The following is a 20,379-nucleotide window of genomic DNA, read 5'->3' on the forward strand; positions in this document are numbered from 1 at the left end:
TTCAGGAAGGCCCCAGGGACGGGCTCATCCGTATCCATCTCCCCCAACACGGCGTCCTTTAAAAACCTTCCCAGAACTATCGAGGTGAGACGAGATGGTCTCCTCCCGGAGAGGAGACACCTAGCAGCAGTCTTCGCCCCCTAGCCCGCCGTCTCCGCGTCCCGCAGCGCGCTCTCCAGACCTTGCCGGCTCCGAGCCCGCGAGCGCGCGCCCGTGCGGTGGGTCGGGGGCGCGCGGCGAGGGCGGCCCGGCACGTCCTCGAGCTCCGCCGGCTTGCGGCGCGTCCCTGTGCCGGCGTCGGCCGGTGTCCCCGGAGTCTGCACACCGGTCCCGGGGTGTGGACCGGCCCTGAGGCCGCCGTGCAGCCGGCCTTCGGAAGGGGCCTCGCGGGAACCATGAGCCGCCGGCTCGGCGGGGCGGCGGCGCTGCTGCTCGGGCTGCTGGTGGAGGTAGGGCCGCCGGTTGCCCCCGCCTCCTGGAGTGGGGACGCGGGAAGGGCAGTCGCGGAGCTCGCGGATCTGCGGTGCGGGGTGGCGGAGGGGCCCGGGGCGGGGACGCCCCCAGCCCGGCCTGCTCCCGGGGTCCCCCGCTGCTTGGTTGGCTTGGGGAGGGACCTTTGTGCGTGTCCACATGCGCTCCCCGCTGCACAGGGCCTGGGGCGGCGCCACCCGCAGCTGGTCGGAGGGAGAGGGACATTCATTTCTGCTTTGGGAAATGAAGTGCTGGCCTGTAGAGACGAGGAGAAAATTCCACGGGGAGCTTGGGTCGGGGGTGGACTGAGGGGAAGCCGCGGTAACTTGGTGGTGGGTGGAAGCACAGCCGGGGTTAGACAGCGACCGCGGGCTGTGGAACCGCGACATCCTGTGACGCCAGACACCCTTCCTGCTCCAGCGGGTTCATTCAAAGGCAAAATAGTGGACTTGTGGTGTGTAAGATCTGAATTGGGGCTTGGGGGTTTGTTCACTCTCCTCCAGCTTCACTCTTTTGAAAGAATTTTGCACTAATAAAGTCAGTGTAAGTGGGTAATGATAACCCCCTGACTGTCGCTGTCCGAGACCTGCAAAACGCCCTTGGTTGGGGATTCAGCAGTGCTGGGAGGACTTACCGGTTTTCTCGGAGACGCTGGAGGGAAAGTCTTAGTTCTTTAGAAAGGAAGGTTACTGGAACAGTTTCTCCTTGCTCCAAGTTCCAAAACGGAGCAAAGATTGCTTGCTTTTCTTCGAAATATCGCCTATCGGGCATTTAATGTTTTTTGAGAAGAAGTGCCACCTCTCACTTTCTTCCCACTTGCTGAGATTTAAAAAATCTTAGAAACGAACCCCTCTGAGTGGTGATTCAACATTAACTACTGTGGGAAAGCGAACCAGAGACCACTGTTTACAAAAATAACCATGTGTTTACCTTAACACATCGCTGCCAGTTTTTGTAATCCGATTTGTGTGTGTGTGTAACAGTGCTTGATAAGATTATCTAGCATTCTCTGGTTTCTGTTTGTGCCACTCCTGAGTCCTTCCTAGCCTTGTGTGTGTCTATTCTAGAAGGCTGCACAGGGTGTGTGTGTGTGTGTGTGTGTGTGTGTGTGTGTGTGTGTGTGTAGCGGTGTTCTTTTCTGTCTTTTTGTATTCCAGTGATGTTTATTGAGGAAATGAACAGGAGACGACTGCTAGGCAGGCCAACAGTCAAGGGCTTCATATTCAAGGGTGGAAGTGAACAAAATCCTCCAAACGGAGTCAACTGTATTAGCTTTTGGGGAAACGAACCGGAAGTAACTTCAACTCTGATGGATAACCTGTGGTTGTTGCTTGTCATCAGTTTTTATTCTCAACGTTTTCATCTACGCCTTATGGAGGTGTTGTCTAGAACTGCAGGAATAGACTTTTTTCCCCCTGCTGATTTAAAGAATAAGAAGGCAGTAAAAAACAAGGTCTCAGCACTCAGCCAAGTTTTATTGCAAGCAGAAACACATGTGGGGTGCGGTAAGGAAGAGAGAGAGGGGAGAGAGACAGAGACAGAGAGACAGATAGAGACAGAGAGGAAGGTAGGTAGGTAGGAAGGCAGGGGATGAACACAGAGAGTTTCCCAGTGGAGAGGAGAACCAGACCTGGAAATCAGAGTTTGCCCGGCAGAGCTCAAACTTTGATGTTTGGGGATGGGTTGATTTCCCCTTTTTTCTCTTAATTGGCTGGTTTGGGCTAGTGCAGGAGATTGGGTAACCCAGACAAAGAAAGGGAAGCTGATTGGTTCCTACTGTAGGACCCCCCACCCCCTCCTTTTGTGGGAGATTTGAAAGCCCACTGAACACTTTCTGGATGGAAAAAGCTCACTAGTCTTGGTGAGGAAGAAGGAGCAGGAAGTCGGTTGTCACAAACATTCAAGTGAAAAGTGTATTAATCCACCTAGAGCCTCTTTTCCCTGTCTGTCTGTCTGCTGGGGAATCTGTCTAACGCCTAATCCTTTAGTGTAGAAGGTTTTGTTTTATCCAATAAGCTGGTTTTTTTGCATAGGAACTTTTTTCAAGTGCTGAGAATGGAACCCAGGACCTCAGGACCCTGAACATAGTAGTCAGACAGGGCACTCTACCTTCAAGTTGCATTCCTGTTCATTTAATTTTATTTATTTATTTTTTTCTTAGCTGCTGGAGATTGAACCTTGGGTTCAAGGTTAGACACATGTTAGACAGGTACTCTATCCAGCCATAGTCCCTGTTTGTTTTTTAAGACAGGGTCGTCCTACGCAGCCCAGGCCTCAGCTCCCCCAAGTGCTGTCATTACAGGGATGGGTCACCAGGTCTGGATGGAAGTTTTTATTTTAATAGGGAATTTAAAACTTCTTTGAAGGGTTGAAAAGACCCCAAAAGCAGAGCTATTTTGCTTTCACAAGGTACACTATCTGGGTGCTGGTAGCATTTCTAGATAACCCACTTATACATGATGGTGATCCTCAGTGCCTGATTTCTGGTAGGGAGGTATGCCTCCGAGGAATTACGGTTTTTTAACAATTTATCACATGCAAGTTTAATGTGAGATTTTAGTCTGAGCTTTTCCATCTTAAACTGTCTGCTTTGACTATTTTATTTGCATCCTTTAGATGCTTTTGATGTCCTTAACTGTGCAGTTATCTTTATAGAGTGTGTGAGGTGGCAGAGGGTCCCTTTTGAGGACACTAGAGAAGGCATTTAATGGCTTCAGTTTCTGACTGTTGACTGACCCTCAGGATACTTGTTTTGGTTTCTGTGTGCTGCTTGGGATGATTTCAATGTGTACATTTGTTTTGTAGTTGGCTTTGAACGTGTTTTGTGGCAGTGGACATCTCATTTCTGCCCTCTGGCAACCTTTCGTCAATGAATGCTGTCAAAATTAGTTTTATTAGTGAGATATCCTTGACTAGAGAGAGAATCTTAACAGTTTGGAGAGGGCTTTCCCATCCCACCCTGACATCCTTTTATAGAAGTTTACTTGGATGGAGAAATTTGTATTTTTGTTTAGTGAACGTTCACAGAATAACTTACTCTATCGCCAAGCCCTGCTCTGAGTACTTTACTAATGCTAATTCATGATTCATCCCGGCAATTATCCTCATGCCCATGGTTATTTTAAGTGGGAGCTATCGTATAAATGGTCCCAGGTTTCACTGTTGTTAAGTAAAAGGGGTTGAGATATAAATTCAGGTACTTAGTTCTTTTGTTCCCCCACCATGATGTTCTTCCCCAAAGTGTTTACATGGAACATGGACCGAATATATGCTTTGCATTATCCCAGAGAGATTTGCAGAGGTGTGCATTCCAACATGCAGGCAAACCACCAAAACTCCTCCAGAAACTTAAGTCAGTTCTCCTTTGGGGGATAATCTAATTTAGCACTTAAATGTGACATTTCAGAGAGGGAAGTTGGATGTGTACTGGATACCAGACATCAGCATGAACATCCCAGGAATCCTGGCTGTTCAACCAGACTTCTAGGTCAGGATTTAAACAGGAAGAGGCAGCTGACAACATCTTCCTACCCCATAGAGGCATATTGAAGCTCATTTCCTGGAACCATCCTTCTCCCCAATTTAGTTTCCTGTGAATTATATGATCTGTTAGTGGGAGTCCCTGTCTTATACTCCTCACACCTCCCAGTCACGGTCTACCATCTGGTTAAATACAGGGTTAAGTGCAGGTCAGAAATGTTGTGTACTCTGTAGGTGGGTCACAGACGAGTTCCCACAAGTGGGTGACACTAAAAGCCCCTTGTGAGTCCTAAGATTTTAAGGTTTGCTGCTTCAATTTTGCTGGCTCGCTCACAAGAGCTCCTTGTAAGATAAGAGAACAGGGATCCAGCTCCTGTCAGTGCCGGTAGGATTATTCCTAGTAGCCTTCACTGGACCACAGTAAATTGCAGGAACAAACTAAAAATCTGGTTGCACCTTGTTTGTAACAGGAGTAATTAGACACCAAGTGTAGATGCTTTCCTGGGACTTTTCCTCGTAATACATTGTTTCATAGCACTGTACTTGTTTTTTTTTTTTTTTACTCTTTGGGGACCCTGCCATCCAGCTTCTAAATAAACACACATGGAGGCTTATTATTACTTATAAATACTGGGCCTTATCTTGGCTTGTTGATAGCCAGCTTTTCTTAAAGTCATCCCATCTACCTTTTGCCTCTGGGCTTTTTCCTTTTCTTACTTCTGTATATCTTACTTTCACTCTTACTCCATGACCGACTGTGTGGCTGGGTGGCTGTCCCTTAGTATCCTCCTCTCCTTCTTTGCTTTCTCCTTGATCTTCTCCCAGATTTTACCTCCCATTTATTCTCTCTGTCTGCCAGCCCCACCTATCCTTTCCTGCCAAGCTGTTGGCCATTCAGCTCTTTATTAGACCAGTCAGGTGTTTTAGACAGGCAAAGTAACACAGCTTCACAGAGTTAAACAAATGCAACATAAAAGAATGAAACATCTTTGCATGATTAAACAAATGTTTCACAGCATAAGTGAATGTAACACATCTTCAAATAATATTCCACAGCATTTCACCCTTTTTGTCTACATAAAAATGAAAGGTTATAACTTTAACATAGTAAAACTACATACAACAAAAACAATTACCAAGTAAGAATTACATTTACAATATTTAGTTCATTTGTATTTAGCAAATTCAGAGAAAACATTCCATTATCTATCTTATCCTAGTGACTCCAAAGTTTTATATCTAATTTACTTCCCATCATAACTAAATAAAAACTGAAACTCTAATTGTTTAGTCTTTAGTTCCATCAAAGACCCGAGAAGGAATTAATGTTACCTAACAACAGAGACATCTGCCTGGATAGTTACCTTACAATGTTGAGGCATCTATCTTCAGCCTACAGGCCTAGAGTATCTGGCAGACTTTTCAGTGAAGCAGGAAATTTGAAGGACTGTCCTGCCTTGTGTTGGCAAAGTTCATCACTTGCTTTCCTCTGTGTCTTGCAGAATGTCTGGCAGACTCTTCTGTGAAGCAGGAATCTTGAAGGACTGTCCTGCCTTGTTTTGGCAAAGTTTATTAGTCACTTTCCTGAGTCGTGTATGTCCATTCTACACAGCACACAGTCAAGCATTCAAGGCAAAAGCAGTTTCTTGCCCAAATGGCTAACCTTGCCACAATGAAAGCAAACTCCTATGGAGTTTCTTTGATACCCATCATCCTTTTATGAAGTAAATTGGTACTGCCAGGAGCAGATGTGTCTGAAATTAATAGTTGTATTTTTATCCTATATTCCCCTAAATTATAACATCCATAACCCACCAAATAACCAAAAGCCTCCCACAACTCAACTCTTGGGAATGTGGACATCATTTTCTCTAAACTACTTCCTATTGTCTGTGGGTGAAGGAATCTTTAGGGGTCTCTGAGAAAATTAGAGATAATGGCCAAGTCCTGAGAAGACCAGCTATAATCTTTATTGATAGATATCACCTGTCAAGTTTCAGGAGGTCTTCCCTGATCAAACCTGATCCATATTAACCTGGAATGAATCCATAACCTCTCATTTCCTGTGCAAACAAAAACAAAACCTCTTCTCCAAAGCATTTTTGATTTCCATTTGAAAAACACATTTTTTTTAAAAAAATTCTTTTTAAAAGTTATGTTGGCCCTAAGGTATCTAGGCTGGTTTAATTTTGCAGTCCTGTTCACAAGCCCATGTCTACCACAATTGTTTGCTCATCAGCATTCAAAAAATTCAAGATCAGCACAATACTATATAGGATCCAGAATCCCTGTGTGTCTATGTGGCTTATTCTTTTTTTAATTTTATTATTTTTACTTCTCTCTTTAAAGACTTTATTATTTTTAAACTATTTCTTTCTTTCTATGACTGCCTGTACCCATATTCTTTCTTTTTAAGCTAGGCACATTGTAAAACACACTGGAACCTGTCTAGAGGGTTCTTTCTGTCTGGATCTGTATTTACTGTGTATCTCTTAATCTTTTTTTGACCCTGCAAGCAAACTTTAAACTCCTGAGCTACAGCTGGGTCCTCTGAGCAGCTCTATCAGCTGGCTCTGCCCACTGCTCAGTTTGTGAACCAAGCCTAAATCTTTTTTTTTTTTTATTAAGAAAATTTTTTTATTCATTTTACACACCAAAGATCCCCCTATTCCCTCCTCCTGCTCCCTCAGTCTCCCGCTCCCAACCAACCTCTTGTTTGCCTCCACAAGAAGGCAAGGCCTCCCATGGGTAGGCCCATCCAGTAGAGGCAAATCCAAGCCCCTCCCCCTGCTTCAAGGCTGTGCAACGAGTCCCACCATAGGTAGTAGGCTCCAAAAAGCCAGCTCACGCACCAGGGATGGATTTTGATATTATCGCCAGGGGCTGCCCAAAGCAGATCAAGCTACACAATTGTCTCACCATGCAGAGGGCCTAGTCCAGTCCCATGCAGGCTCCACAGCCGTTGATCCAACTTTCATGAGTTCCCACTAGTTTGGTTTGGTCGTCTCTGCAGGTTTCCCCATCATGATCTTGATTCACTTGCTCATAGAATATCTTTCTCTCTCTTTGACTGAACTCCTGGAGCTCTGCCTGGTGTTTGCAAAGCCTAAATCTTGAGGCTGGGTCAGAGACACACTTGACCAGGAAACTGCATTCAGTCCCCCATTTATAGAATGCCAGTGCCCTGCACTATGGCAGGTGTTTTTACTCAGTTTTTTTTTTGTTTGTTTTTATTAGCATGAACAAGGCTGTTTCTGTATGGCAGAACTTCTTAAAGGAGTCATATCCTTTTTTTTTTTTTTCCCCAAGCTTTCTCAGGCCCTATGGAAATTTGACCCTCACGCTGTACACCAAAATCTAGTTGGTTGGTTTCTACTCTTTGCTTTTTTGGGGGGCCCACCACACAGCTCCCAAATAAATACACATGGAGACTTACTAATACTTATTAATGCCCAGGCTTAGCTTGGCTTGTTGCTAGCCAGCTTTTCTTAACTTATCCCATCTACCTTTTGCCTCTAGGCTTTTACCTTTTTCTATTTCTGTGTATCATTTCTTTCTTATTCTGTGTCTGGCTGTGTCTGGCCCCATCTTTTCTTCCTCCTCCTTCTCTTGCTCCTAGATCCTCTCCCAGATTTCTCTTCCCATTTATTCTCTCTGCCTGCCAGCCCTGCCCGTCTCTCTCTCTTGCCAAGCTATTGGACATTCAGCTCTTTATTAGACCAATCAGGTGTTTCAGACAGGCAAAGTAACATAAAGGCAACATAAACGAATGCAGCATATCTTTGCATCATTAAACAAATGTTCCACAGCATAAACAAATGTAACACACCTTAAAATAATATTCTACAAGACAACAGTCTCTTTCTAGGAGTTAACTTGGTGACACTTTTGAAATATATTAAGTGTTTGTTAGAAGGGCTCCATCTTTCCTGAAACGTATACTTTAAAATTTTACTTATGTATATATTACTTTTTTTTTTTTTTTTTTTTGGTTTTTCGAGACAGGGTTTCTCTGTGTAGCTTTGCGCCTTTCCTGGAACTCACTTGGTAGTCCAGGCTGGCCTCGAACTCACAAAGATCCGCCTTTTTACAAATATCTTGTCTGTGTTGGGCATGCCCTTGTGCATGCCAGAAAAGTGCTATATCTCTGAGTTAATCCCCACTCCCCTCAAATATTATTTAATATGAGTCACCAGTGCAAGTCTGTAAGTTCATTTGTGTTTGTTCACAGGGGCATGAACTCATTTTATGGGTGGGGTCAGCCTCAGACTTTTCCTGATCTGTCCCTGGCACCAAAGCTGTGCATTAAATGATGCTGCCTTTTGCTTCAAGGCTGTTCTCCAAAAGAACAGCTGTTCTTGGCTGGGAAGTAAGGGTGGTTATCCCTGCGCGAGAGAGGATGAGGAAGTGAATGTTGCCTTTTGAAATTAGGAAAATAAGGGGGTTAGTGAGTGTTTTTCTGTACTTCTATGTATTTTGATACTCAGGAATCTCAAAATTAGAACTTCATTATTTCAGAGTGAGGGATTTTTGTTGTTTGTCAAATGTTTCATGCCCTGGCATTCCAACTTGTGAGCTTTCTGAAATAAACCTTTCAAGTATCTTACTTCAAAGAATATTTAAAATCTGAGCAACAGTTCATTTTGGATGGAAAAGGGATCAGGTTTATCCCTGGAAACTCCGGGGAGGGCTGGGTGGCTACAGGTGAGAGAGGAAAGGCAAAGACAGGCGAGCCAATGGCACATCACAGCGGAGGCATTGCTCTGAAGTGGGGAATGGCTGTCCCAGATGTCCGGGGAGCCGGGAGCGTTGTCCAGAGCTGGGGCTCTACATGGCCTAACTGGGAATGGGCATGACGGCGACATGCACAGCAAGGATAGGGTTATAGTCATGGCTGGCCACTTCATTAGGTACACGGTGCATGTAATTCCTAGCACTTACTTTTATTGTATTCTCTTTGTGAAGCATCTCACATGTCTCCTCGGCATAGCTGTCTTGACCACCCAAATAACTTCCTTCCCAGTTGCCCTCCTGGCTATCTCTGTCTTCCCCGTTAATCCCCTTCCTGCCGAGTACATATCAGCTTCAAAATATGATGGAATTTATCTTCTACTATATAAGTAGCTTAGAGACAAATGTTTTAATACTGTTTATTAACTGAAATATCCTCGGAGACTGGGGGTGTAGGTCAGTGGTAGAGTGTTAGTGTTACATATGCACAGGCTGGAGGTCCAGTCTCAGTGCCACCAACTATATACGTATCTGTAAAGCATGGCACTAATAGAAACTTAGTTAATATCTAAATGAGTAAATAGATAAATGGGTATGTAATGACATGGCAGGAGCTGGGCAGGGCTGTGGTAGGAGGAAGGTAAGTGAAAGGCTTTGAAGAGGGAGTGGGTGCCTGTGCAATGTGCATGAAAATCTGAAGCATTTGTTGAACTTGTAAGATATATCAGATATATCAGTTCATACTGAGGGCCACCCGTCCTCACCCTAGTCACCAGTTATTTGTTCTAGTCACCAATCCCATCCCTGTCTCCCTTTCAACTTCCTTAATTTTTGTTTTTGTTTGGTTTGGCTTGGTTTTTTTCAAAACAGAGTTTCTCTATGTAGCCCTGGCTGCCCTGGAGCTTGCTCTGTAGACCAGGCTGGCCTCGAACTCACAGAGATCCACCTGCCTCTGACTTGTCAGTGCTGGGATTTAAAGGTGTGAGCCACCACTGCCTGGTGTTACTCTTTATTTAAATATAATTCTCCTTATGTACCTGTTAGACCATTGTAGAACTTAACTGCCAATTTTTGTCTTTTCTTTAACTACAATGTTGTATTGCATCATACAAGATCCGTAAGGTTACTTTGCTGTTCATTTCTTTTATGCTCTTTTAGGACCCTGTGGTCAGTTTGATTATAGAGCTAAGAGTTAGTGAGAAGTGGGCTCTTTCAGAAAAAAAAAAAAAAAGTTCACTGGTGTGTACATTTTGTCCTGAAGCCTTTGGTTCCTAATTCTTCCCCGTGAATACTAAGGACACTGTTCTGTAAGTGTGACGTGGCTGACATTGTTATAGCACGGTTTCCCCTTCTTGTCCTTATGCTATTAAGATTGTGTTAGTTTGTGATCTTGCCTTTCGCCTCAACTTCTGAAACAAAGAAGGCCCACACCAAGTTGTGGTGCAACTGCACTCTTTATACCACATGTTACTGAATACAGTGGGCATGGAGCTGTGTGTTACATTAAAAATATAAATTAGTTCTATTTCAAAATTATTTGTCTTTTTAAACCGATCAAAATCTAGCTGTGTAATATAGTTTTTAATCTATTATTATTATTACTATTTTGTATCATTGACAGCTTTGGTTAATATACTATTCATTTTATCTAACTGATTAATAAAAATATTGAGCAGAGTAGAGTCTGAGATATTTGCAATTTTTCGTGGCCTAAATTGTATTAAGTCAGACTTCAAGTTTAGTACAGCTCTCAACTGCTGCTCCAACACCTGCCTGCATGCCACCGTCCTCCTCCCCGGAGGACTAAATGTCTGAAGCTGTAAGCAACCCCCCAATTAAATGCTTTCTTTATGAGAGCGATGCCTTGGTCATGGTGTCTCTTCACAGCACAGAGCAGTGACTAAGACAGAGACCCAATATTAAGCTTTTCTATTCACATGGAAAGAAGAACCAGGAACCAGAACCATCCAGAAAGGCCATCTCATCAAAACTCAGTCTCATGGTCTCACGAATACCTATTTTGACCCTTTTGTTGATGATGAAACATATAAAACAGCAAGTGACCAAGATGGTGGCCAGCTAGGGGGTAAGAATCACCTCTACTCTCAAGTTAATTGACAGCCAACATGTCACCTGAACAGCTGATGCTTTCTGCTTGACCCTACCCTGGCATCCCAGGCAGAGAGATGGTTACTTTGTCTTATTGGTTTACCCAGGTCAGAAAGTAAGAGCCAGGGATGACAGTCCTTTCCATCATCATAGAAAAATGAAACCTGGGATCTTAATCTGAACTGACATACTATAACTCCAAGCAAGGACTTTATTATTTTTATTTTTATTTTTATTTATTTATTTTTTTTTTTGGTTTTTCGAGACAGGGTTTCTTTGTGTAGCTTTGCGCCTTTTCCTGGAACTCACTTGGTAGCCCAGGCTGGCCTCGAACTCACAGAGATCCGCCTGGCTCTGCCTCCCGAGTGCTGGGATTAAAGGCGTGCGCCACCACCGCCCGGCTATTATTTTTATTTATTCGTCAACAACTTCATACATGTGTACAATGTGTTTTAGTCACGTTCTCCCCCATTACCTCTGACACCCCTCCCACTCTTTTTGAACCCCTTCTTCCCAGTAAGTCCCCTTCTATTGCATGTTGCTTTGGTTTTTTTGTGTTTTTGTTGCATTTTGTCACCCATGGATTTTAATTAGGGCTGCTTGCATGAGCACAGATGTGGAGTTATTTTCTGGGGCATGGACAACTGCCTAGAAGCACACCTTTTAAATAAAGGATCAATTGGAGCTCTTTCATGTAGGTAGACAGCTGATCTTGGTAGGGACCAGGACGTAGCAACCTTGTTTGGGAATTGCTGTAATAGTCATCATCTCGTTAAAAAAATATTTTTAAAAATTATTTTCATATAGGGGGATCACATGAAAACAGTAGATCCCCTGGAGCTGGAGTTAAAAGCAACCATAATCCACCCAAGTGGATGCTAGCCAAACTCTGGTACATTACAAGAACATTATGCTCTTAACAGAGCCATCTCTTTGGCTCCTATTCAGTGTCTTAATCCAACCTGTGGAACCAGTTAAATTCCACATGGGGATTTTCCAAAGAGCTCTGTCAGTGTCAAGGCATTTCTCTTTTACAGAAGAATCAACTGAGTCAGTGAGAGAAGGAGAGTTTAAATCTATAATTTATACAAAGATTCCCAGCTATTCCATGAAGAGCCAAGAGCATGTGTCATATGGTCACAATACCATCCAAACATGAGACTTAACTACTACCCAGATAGCTCCCGTGCTCCAAGCAAGTAACTAATCAATTTCAAATCTCATTTATAAAATAACATCTCTTTGTTGTAGTCTGGGGACACAGTTTTCTTAAAAAAGAAAATCTTTTAAGTGCACAACTCTGCTTCCATGGATTTTGTGTGTGCAAGTATGTGAATACTCATTTCCTCCTTGTCTTCCCTAAACCCTGACTACTTAACCCCAACAGGCAGTCACCTTTTCTGTTCACCAAGTATCAGGATTTTGTGGGAGGCTCCTTTTCAAGATACTTCATAGTTTCTGAATGCCAAGAACTAATCAGCAGGCAGAGTGAGAGGAAGAGTGGGGGTGGGGGAGAGAGAGAGAGAGAGAGAGAGAGAGAGAGAGAGAGAGAGAGAGAGAGAGAGAGAGAGAGAGAGAAAGAGATAGTAAGGGGGCAGGAGAGAGACAGAGACAGAGACTGGGCCTGACATGGCTTTTGAAACCTCAGAGCCCACCCTCCCAGTGACACACTTTCTCCAACAGGGCCACACCTCCTTCTATTCCTTTCAAACAGTTCCACTCCCTGGTGACTAAGCATTCAAATGTATGAGCTTATGTAGGCCGTTCTCATTCAAACCACCACAGTCTCTGTGCCCTAGGGCATTTTTCTAAAGCCCCTGTAGACCTCCTCTAAATAAAATCCTGCAGCCTTGGTTCTTCTCTGTTGCTCTCAAGATCAACTAAAACACTTTCACTTCCTCCCTTCTTTTCTTTTTTTTTTTTTTAAATTCTCTTTCCCTCCTATTCTCTTTCTCCCTGTCTTTCCTTTTCCTCTGGAACCCCTTTCCTTGACATAGAGGTTATCAGCACTTTTTATATTCCCCTAAGAATTTTCCAAAATCTGTATTACTTTCATGCCAGTTTTTAAAACTTTTATTTATTCTTTGTGGATTTCACATCATGCATTCTAATCTAACTTATCTCCCTGCCCCCTTTCATCCACCTTCTACCCTTGTGAACCGCCCCCCCAAACAAAACCGAATTTGAAAGCAAAACCAAAAATCAAAAGAGAGAGGGAGGGAGGGAGAGAGAGAGGGAGAGAGGGAGAGGAAGGGAGGAATCTTATTGTGGAAGCTGTAGTATGGCCTGTTGAGTCACACAATTTACCCTTAGTCCATTTGTCTTTACTTGCAAGTGTTCTTTGCCTTGAGTCATTGGTCTGGCTGGAGATGAATATGCAACCTTTTATTATTGGTTTTAAAGAATTGTAATGGATTTGATTTCTCATATATTATAAAAATATGAAGTAAAATTATAACATTAATAATCAGATGTACTTAGTAGAATCTAACTACCATTCGTAATTTGATACTGATTATTATTCCTTTGAAAATACCTAAAGATCTTTTATACCAGTTGAAAATATAATTTTCTCAAATCTTTGAGTTTCTACTTTTCCTAAAGAATTTTTTTGTAACAAATATGTATTTACGCTTGAAAATCTTAGCAACTGTGAAACATACACATTATATGACCATTCATTTATCTCTCTGGATGTCTAGTTAGGGTTTCTATTGTTGTGATAAAGACTACAGTCAAAAGCAACTTGTGGGGAGAGGGGCTTATTTCATTTACATTTCCATCATTTAGGAAAGTCAAGACAGGGACTGAAGGCAGAAACCTGGAGGCAGGAACTAAATCAGAAGCTGTAGACTGTGAAGAAATACCACAACCAAGGGAAAGTATTTAATTAGGGGCTTGCTTACAGTTTCGGAGGGTTAGTTACATGACCATCGTGGTGGGAAGAGTGACAGCAGGCAGGCATGGCACTAGAGCAGAATCTGAGAACTATCTCTTTATCTTCAAGCAGCAGGCAGAGAGCCACTGGGCCTGGCATGAGGGTTTTGAAACCTCATAGCCCACCCCCAGAGACATGCTTCCTCCAATAAGGACACACCTATTTCAACAAAGTCACACCTCCTAATCCTTCTAATCCTTCAACAGTTCCATTCTCTAGTGACTAAGCATTCAAATACATGAACCTGTGGAGGCCATTCTCATTCAAACCACCACATTTACTATACCTCAGGATCTGCCTGTGGGTGGTACTGTCCCCACATCAATCATTAATCAAGAAAATGCCCCACATACATACCAGCAGGCAATCTGATGGAAGCATTTTTTTCAATTGAGGTTCTAGATAGTTCTAACCAATTGGGACATTGGATAATGTTTAAAGTAAACAACAAAAAGGATGGAAGAGTTCTCTTAATTTTTATAAATTTAACATTAAAGAAATCCATGTTCTTTTGATATTCAGAAAGCTATGTGTAATTAATGTATGCAACTTTACAAGTTTCAGTATAGCCGTGCTGCACCTCTACCTGGATTCTAAACCTCTGCAGCTGTAATGATAATGATAATAATAATAACCTATTATCTCCAAAAGTTTCTACTTGCCGTATGTAGTGGTTTGAATGAAAATGACCCACAGAGGTTCATATGTTTGAATACTTCAGTAGGTGAAATTGTTTGAGAAGGATTAGGAGATATGGCCTTGTTGGAGATGCGTCACTGGGAACCTTTGAGGTTTGAAAAGCCCACACCAATCCAAGATAACTCTCTACCTTACACTTTTGGATCCAGATGTAACCTCAGCTACTGTGGCATCTCTGTTGGCCTGCTGCAAGGCTCCCTGCTGTGATAATCATGGACTCACACTCTCAGCTCCAAGTAAATGCTTTCCTTTATAAGTTTCCTTGGCTATAGTGTTTTATTATAAAAATAGAAAAGTGACTAAGACAGAAGTTCGTACCAGGAGTTGGGTAGTGTTGTGATGGCCCTGACCATTCTGGATTTTTCTTTTTTTCTTTTTCTTCCTTCCTTTCTTTCTTTCTTTCTTTCTTTCTTTCTTTCTTTCTTTCTTCCTTCCTTTCTTTCTCTTTTTCTTTCTTTTTTTGTTGTTGTTAAGAATGTGGAATGTTTTAGGACCTTGGATTAGGAAAGCCATTAAATGTTGTGAGCAGGGCTTGACAAGCCATCCTTATTGAAGCTTGGAAGACAGTAGTGCTGAGAGCAATGTGGACTTTGTAGGCCCAGCTCAAGAGGTTTCATAGGGGAACAGTATTAGCAACTAGGCTGGAGATCAGCCTTGTGATTTCTTGGCAAATAATGTGGCTGCTTTTTACCCTTGTCCTAAAAGTCTGCCTTAGGCTAAATTGAAAAGTTTTGGACTAACTTCATCGGCAGAGGAGATTTCAAGACAGCCTAATATTGACTCTGTTGTGTAGTTACTAGCGGTCACTCTTACACTGCTCTACAATGACAGAGGGCAAGCAGGGCAAAAAGGAAGTACAGTTATACAGTTTGAAGCAAAAATAGTACTAGACAATTTACTATTTGAGCCAATGCTTATGCTGAAAGAGATAATGAGAGGCCTGGTGTGAAATGGAATAAAGGGAATAGTGCACTGAGGGTCAGACCCCACCCAGCAAAGCTTCCAATTTATAAAAAAGGAACTTCCCAAGGGCTTTTCTGCTCTACAACCAAGGGAAGCTTGTGTAACAAAGGAAAGCAGGGAAAGAAAGCTTATGCAAATATAATTCAAGGAGGAAGCCAGACTCCATCCTAAGCAGGCAGCTGAACTTGGTAACCTTGGCCAAGTGGTTCTGGCTGTAGAGAGTCATGAAGGAGTTATCAGTAAATGGGTCACGGAATCTTTCTCTGCAGAATCTTTCTTTGCTTTGGTCCAGTATTTCCTCAGGATGTCCCATTCTGCCCTTTTGGAATGGTAATGTTCTGTGCCATGTTCTGCATATGTTGGAAATATGTCATTTGCTTTTGATTCTGATTTTACAGGGGGTTGCAACTAAGAGCTTGCCTTGAGTCTCAGGAAAGACTTCAACTTTGGACTTTTAAACTGTGTTGAGACTGTGAAAGCCTGCTCTGGCACGGTGCCAGCCCGCCTGCCGCCTGCTGCCTGCCATGATGGTCATGGACTCTGAACCTCTGCAGTTGTAAGCCCCAAATAAACTCTGTCTTCTCTAGGTTGCCTTGGTCATGGCGTCTTATCTTAGCCATAGAAACGTAACTAAGATAGCAACTCAAACAGTCATTTTAAAAAATTGAGCATGCCAGCACACTGTAATCCAAAGCTTTGTCTGTATGCTGAGGAATGACAACAGGAAAGTAAATTAAAATCTTTGCTTTTTGTACAGTTGCGTCTATAAGAACAGAAATGTTTATATATACAGTCAATCTGTGGCCAGTTATGACATACCGTGCATCTGAATTTGAGTAAGGTGTTTCAAGTTTCATTTCTTGGCATTTCGAGGGTGTGCACTGTATAAACTGGGCGTATTGTATGTTCAGAACTAAGGCTGCAAAGAAGTCATGTAATGTACTGCAGAAGAATGCTCCTAGAAACACCTTGGATTCTTCATGCAACTAGTTTTGAATTGATTTCTGGTTATCACACATTCTGAAGTTTCACAGCAATGAAAATTTCACCCCACATTCAGTAATGTGACCCTACTTACAGATTAAGAAACTGCAGTTTGAGAGACTGACTCTCTTGAGCTGGTCTTGTATCTTTGGTTCTATGACTGAGTTGTGTTATATCAGGGAATGATTTCCAGAAGTTCTTGCTCTTACTATGTAGTAAAGGAATGTCTATGTCCTTCCACAAACAGGCATTTTCTGTGTCCTTTTTCTTTCTGGAAAGTAGGGCCTGGGGCATGGCTTCCCAGTCCCCCTGACCTGGGTCATGTGGTAACCCTGTTTGTGTCCAGGGAGTGAATATGCTCTGGATGTGGATGGCCCATAGACTGTTTTCCTGGTCATGCGATCCATCTCTGCAGCGAACATGACCAGATTAGGAACGGCTATAACTGAAGGCTAATACGTGGGACTTTACTTAAAGTGGAGATTTCTTACTGAGTATTCCCATTCTATATTGACTATAAGGAAGAAGCAGTATACTTCCTAATGTGGCTGTGTGTATCTATTTAGAATGGCCTGTTGAGGATAAAGGCTAAAAACCAATCTCATTTGCAGACACTTCCTCCTTTTGTTTCTGTGCATGGTTGCCCTGCCTTGAATTGTTGGGGGGGGGGTACCCCTGCTCCTGTCAGTCACTTTGGGGTAGATGCCTTTTCTAGATCACCTGCCCTGAGAGAGGGGTGAATGATTGGAACTTTTGCTACCATTTTTGTCCCATGTCTGTGCATAGTAAGTTGACCTTTGATTGATGAGCTTGGATATCTCTAATGATTGAGAGTTGTCATGATGAACTAGCTCTGTGTCATTTGTCAGAGCTTCAGATTATTTGGAGTTGACTTGGAATACTGGTCTCTATGTGCCAGGACTATTCATTGTTTTGCAAGACCTCTTGCATATGATTAGCCTTGCTGGACAGGCTAGGACAGTCCCTGTACCTCACTCACCCCAGAGTCAAATCCTTTAAACTTCAATGTCTCATAGGCCTCCAGCTCCTAGAGACTTATGTCTCCATGCACCTAGTCCCACTGTAGCCACCTCAGCTAACTTCTAGATGGTAATGAAGCCTCTCCAGTCCCAGGACTGTGGGCTTTATTGGCTATAGGAAGTGCTAGGATTTCATTATCCTGAAGTGCCAATTATAGAACTTAAAATATATGTTGACTGCCTTTATCTTCTAATGTGTCATGGCAAAAACAGTGTTAATTATGGACTTTGTATGGTAATTATGGATCCTTTGTGTAGAAGGCCAGGCTCATTATGTTTTCTAGGGAGTCAGTGGCCCTGGGGACAGGGGATGTGGGGTACTTGCCATCACTCTGGTGTAGCAGATTTTCAGGAAGTCTTTGGTTTTTCAGAAGGAAATGCATATCTAGATTTTTATGTTAGGTTTCTATAACTTAAAATTACTATGGGATAATTAAAACACATGCACAGGTGGGTAGTTGGAGATCATCTTTCCAGTTCAATTTCCAGTAAGGCCTGTGAGTGTAGTATGGATCGAGTAATGCCTATGTTTAGTTGTGTGTATGCAGAGGTCTCTGTGAGTGTGTTTTCTTGCTATCTCTTAAATTCATGTGAGATTCTGTAATTTACTGGAAGTTGGGAAGATGTATTGGTTTGCAGAAGGTTAAATTAAAGACCACTGCATGAGAAGTATGAGGTTTCCCTATAAAATGCACTAAAATGAATCTAAGAAGGCTAGGTACTTCCTACCATGTTGTCTCTTCTTAGAAAGCCTCAGAGGTCACTGGAGCCAGCCTACTGCCTCTCACAGTTATCTTGTTTTATCGGGGAGAGGCAGCCTTAGTCTGCCAAGATCCTGTGTCTGTGGTATCTCTGGAGTGTCTATTTTAATTCCTCAGACTCTGGAGGCAGGCAGGGCTGGGTTAAAACTGGCTATGAGCAGGTAGGTGGTAGGTGAGAACAGTGGAATCAAAACTCAGTTCTCTGCCACTTCCGAGAGCTGTAGACTATTCTGAGGTTTTACAGCTCACCTGGGGCTGCTAAAATCCAGGTCAGTGGGATTATGATATGTCTGGCCCTCTGCCAGGTAGGACAGTTAGTGGGATGTGGGTCAAGTGTGATGCAGTTTCATTCATTTGCAAGTCAAAGACTTCCCTTCTGTGTCCCAGAGGCACTCAGGGCAGAGTAGGGGAATCCTGTGTTCCTACCTATGGCAGTAAAAACTGAGGCTCAGCTCTTGGCACAAGCGGGCTCTGTGTGATTCAGCCCTTATGCTTCAGCCTCTTGTCTCTTAGCCCTGCTATTCCATTTCCAAGCAGAGGCCTTAATTCCGCTTCTCATTAGCTTTTGGGTTTTGGGTTATACAGGGAGATACACAAAGTATTTGTATGTTTTTCATGTTAACTTTTAGTCTTAGAATAGGTTTTAGATTTGGAAAAGTTGTAAAAGTTGTACAGAGCTCTGTGTGTAGCAATGACCCGATTTCCCCTCTGTGAACATTTGCACTGCCATCCTATGCCTGCCTGAACCACAACAGTAAAACCCAGCATTGGCATGGTACTGTGAATTGTTGTTGTTTTTTAACGTTTATTCCCTCCTACTAATGGCCCGTGTTCTATTTCAGGATTCAATCATAGATCCAAACCCTCTCCCACTCTCCTTCAGATTCATGGCTTCTTTTTCCACTAATTATTATTGCATACACGTATGTATTTGTAGATGTATATGCATATATATTTTCCTAAATATAACCTGTTCAGTCTGTATACTGTTACTTGTATGGATGTTTTCAGGGCTGACTGTTTCACACTGGGCAACTGATTGGCATGCTCTTCCCTGGAGAAGACTGTGTCTCCTGCTCCCAAGATTTCCTAGGTTGCCTGTAGTTCTTTGTGTAGGGTTGAGGCCTTGTGGGCTTTTCCCTGGCCATGTTGGTGTCATCCTTCTTCAACTCACATTTGGACAGTTGTGTTGGTAAGATTTTATGATAGTACTAGGAGACACAAACTCAGGGTGATTTTCTTGGTACTCTGGCTCTTAAAATCTTTTTACCTCCTCTTCAGCAGTGTTTCCTGAGCCATAGGTGCTGGGAGTGTTTTGTAGACATATCCATTAAGACTGGGCTCCACAACTCTGCATTTTGATTGGTTGTGGTTTTCTGTAGTGGTCTGGTCTCTGTCTGTGGCAAAGAGAAGTTTCCTTGATGCGGAGTGAAGACTACACTTATCTGTGGATATAAGGACAGATGTTTATGGATTGTTGTCAGGAATTATGATGACTTAGTAAATTAGAGTTATAGATTCTCCTCCAATAACTATGATTTCAGTAGCACCGAATAGTTAGCTAGGGTGTTTTGCCAGTATGTAAGTCTGTGAACCATATGCATGCCCCAGAAGGGCATTGAATCTCCTGGAACTATAGTCACAGACTTCTGTGAACTATCATGTTCATGCTAGGAATTTTTGTGCCTTGCTGTTGGGATCTACTTTTTAGAGGAAGGTACTTTCAGTTCTTTTAATTGATTCTGGTAATACTACATCTACCTTTAATAAGGAGTGTACATGCACTTTTTAGTCTTGATTTAACAGTGTTTGCATTATTTTGTCTATCCTTTCAGTATATTTTGTTATTTCTGTAGGTTCAAATACAATAAGGTATTGTATACACTCTTGTACATATTGTATTTTTATGTCTGTATAAGAATACTTTATATGAATATAATATATATATATATACACCAATGTTTTATTAAATCCATACTAATCCTAATTATATGTATTTAAGTTTTGTTAACTCTTGAGCTATGTAGAATGCCAGAATTGCCCTTAAATGTTTTTATTCTTTGAGAATTTCATACAATGTATTTTAGTCATATTCACTCCCCAGCCTTCCCCCATTCAAGGTCTACATCCACCTTTCTGCATTCTTCCCCAACTTCATTGTTCTCTCTCTCTTAAAAAAAGGCGGGGGGACCTATCAAATCCA

At 42.6% G+C, this 20,379-nt stretch overlaps 1 protein-coding gene across 1 annotated transcript in view; it reads left to right on the forward strand.

The window, feature by feature from the left end:
- Window positions 1–271: 271 nt before the first annotated feature.
- The window catches only part of Vopp1 (VOPP1 WW domain binding protein), a 92,791-nt gene continuing 72,683 nt past the window's right edge, over window positions 272–20,379 (forward strand). Inside the window, exon 1 of the mRNA XM_059257891.1 lies at window positions 272–449. Within this exon, the coding sequence (XP_059113874.1) occupies window positions 396–449 (54 nt within the window). The 5' untranslated portion in view covers window positions 272–395. The remainder of the gene's footprint in view (window positions 450–20,379) is intronic.

Source organism: Peromyscus eremicus, chromosome 3, assembly GCF_949786415.1.
Source record: "Peromyscus eremicus chromosome 3, PerEre_H2_v1, whole genome shotgun sequence".
Lineage (NCBI taxonomy): Eukaryota > Metazoa > Chordata > Mammalia > Rodentia > Cricetidae > Peromyscus > Peromyscus eremicus.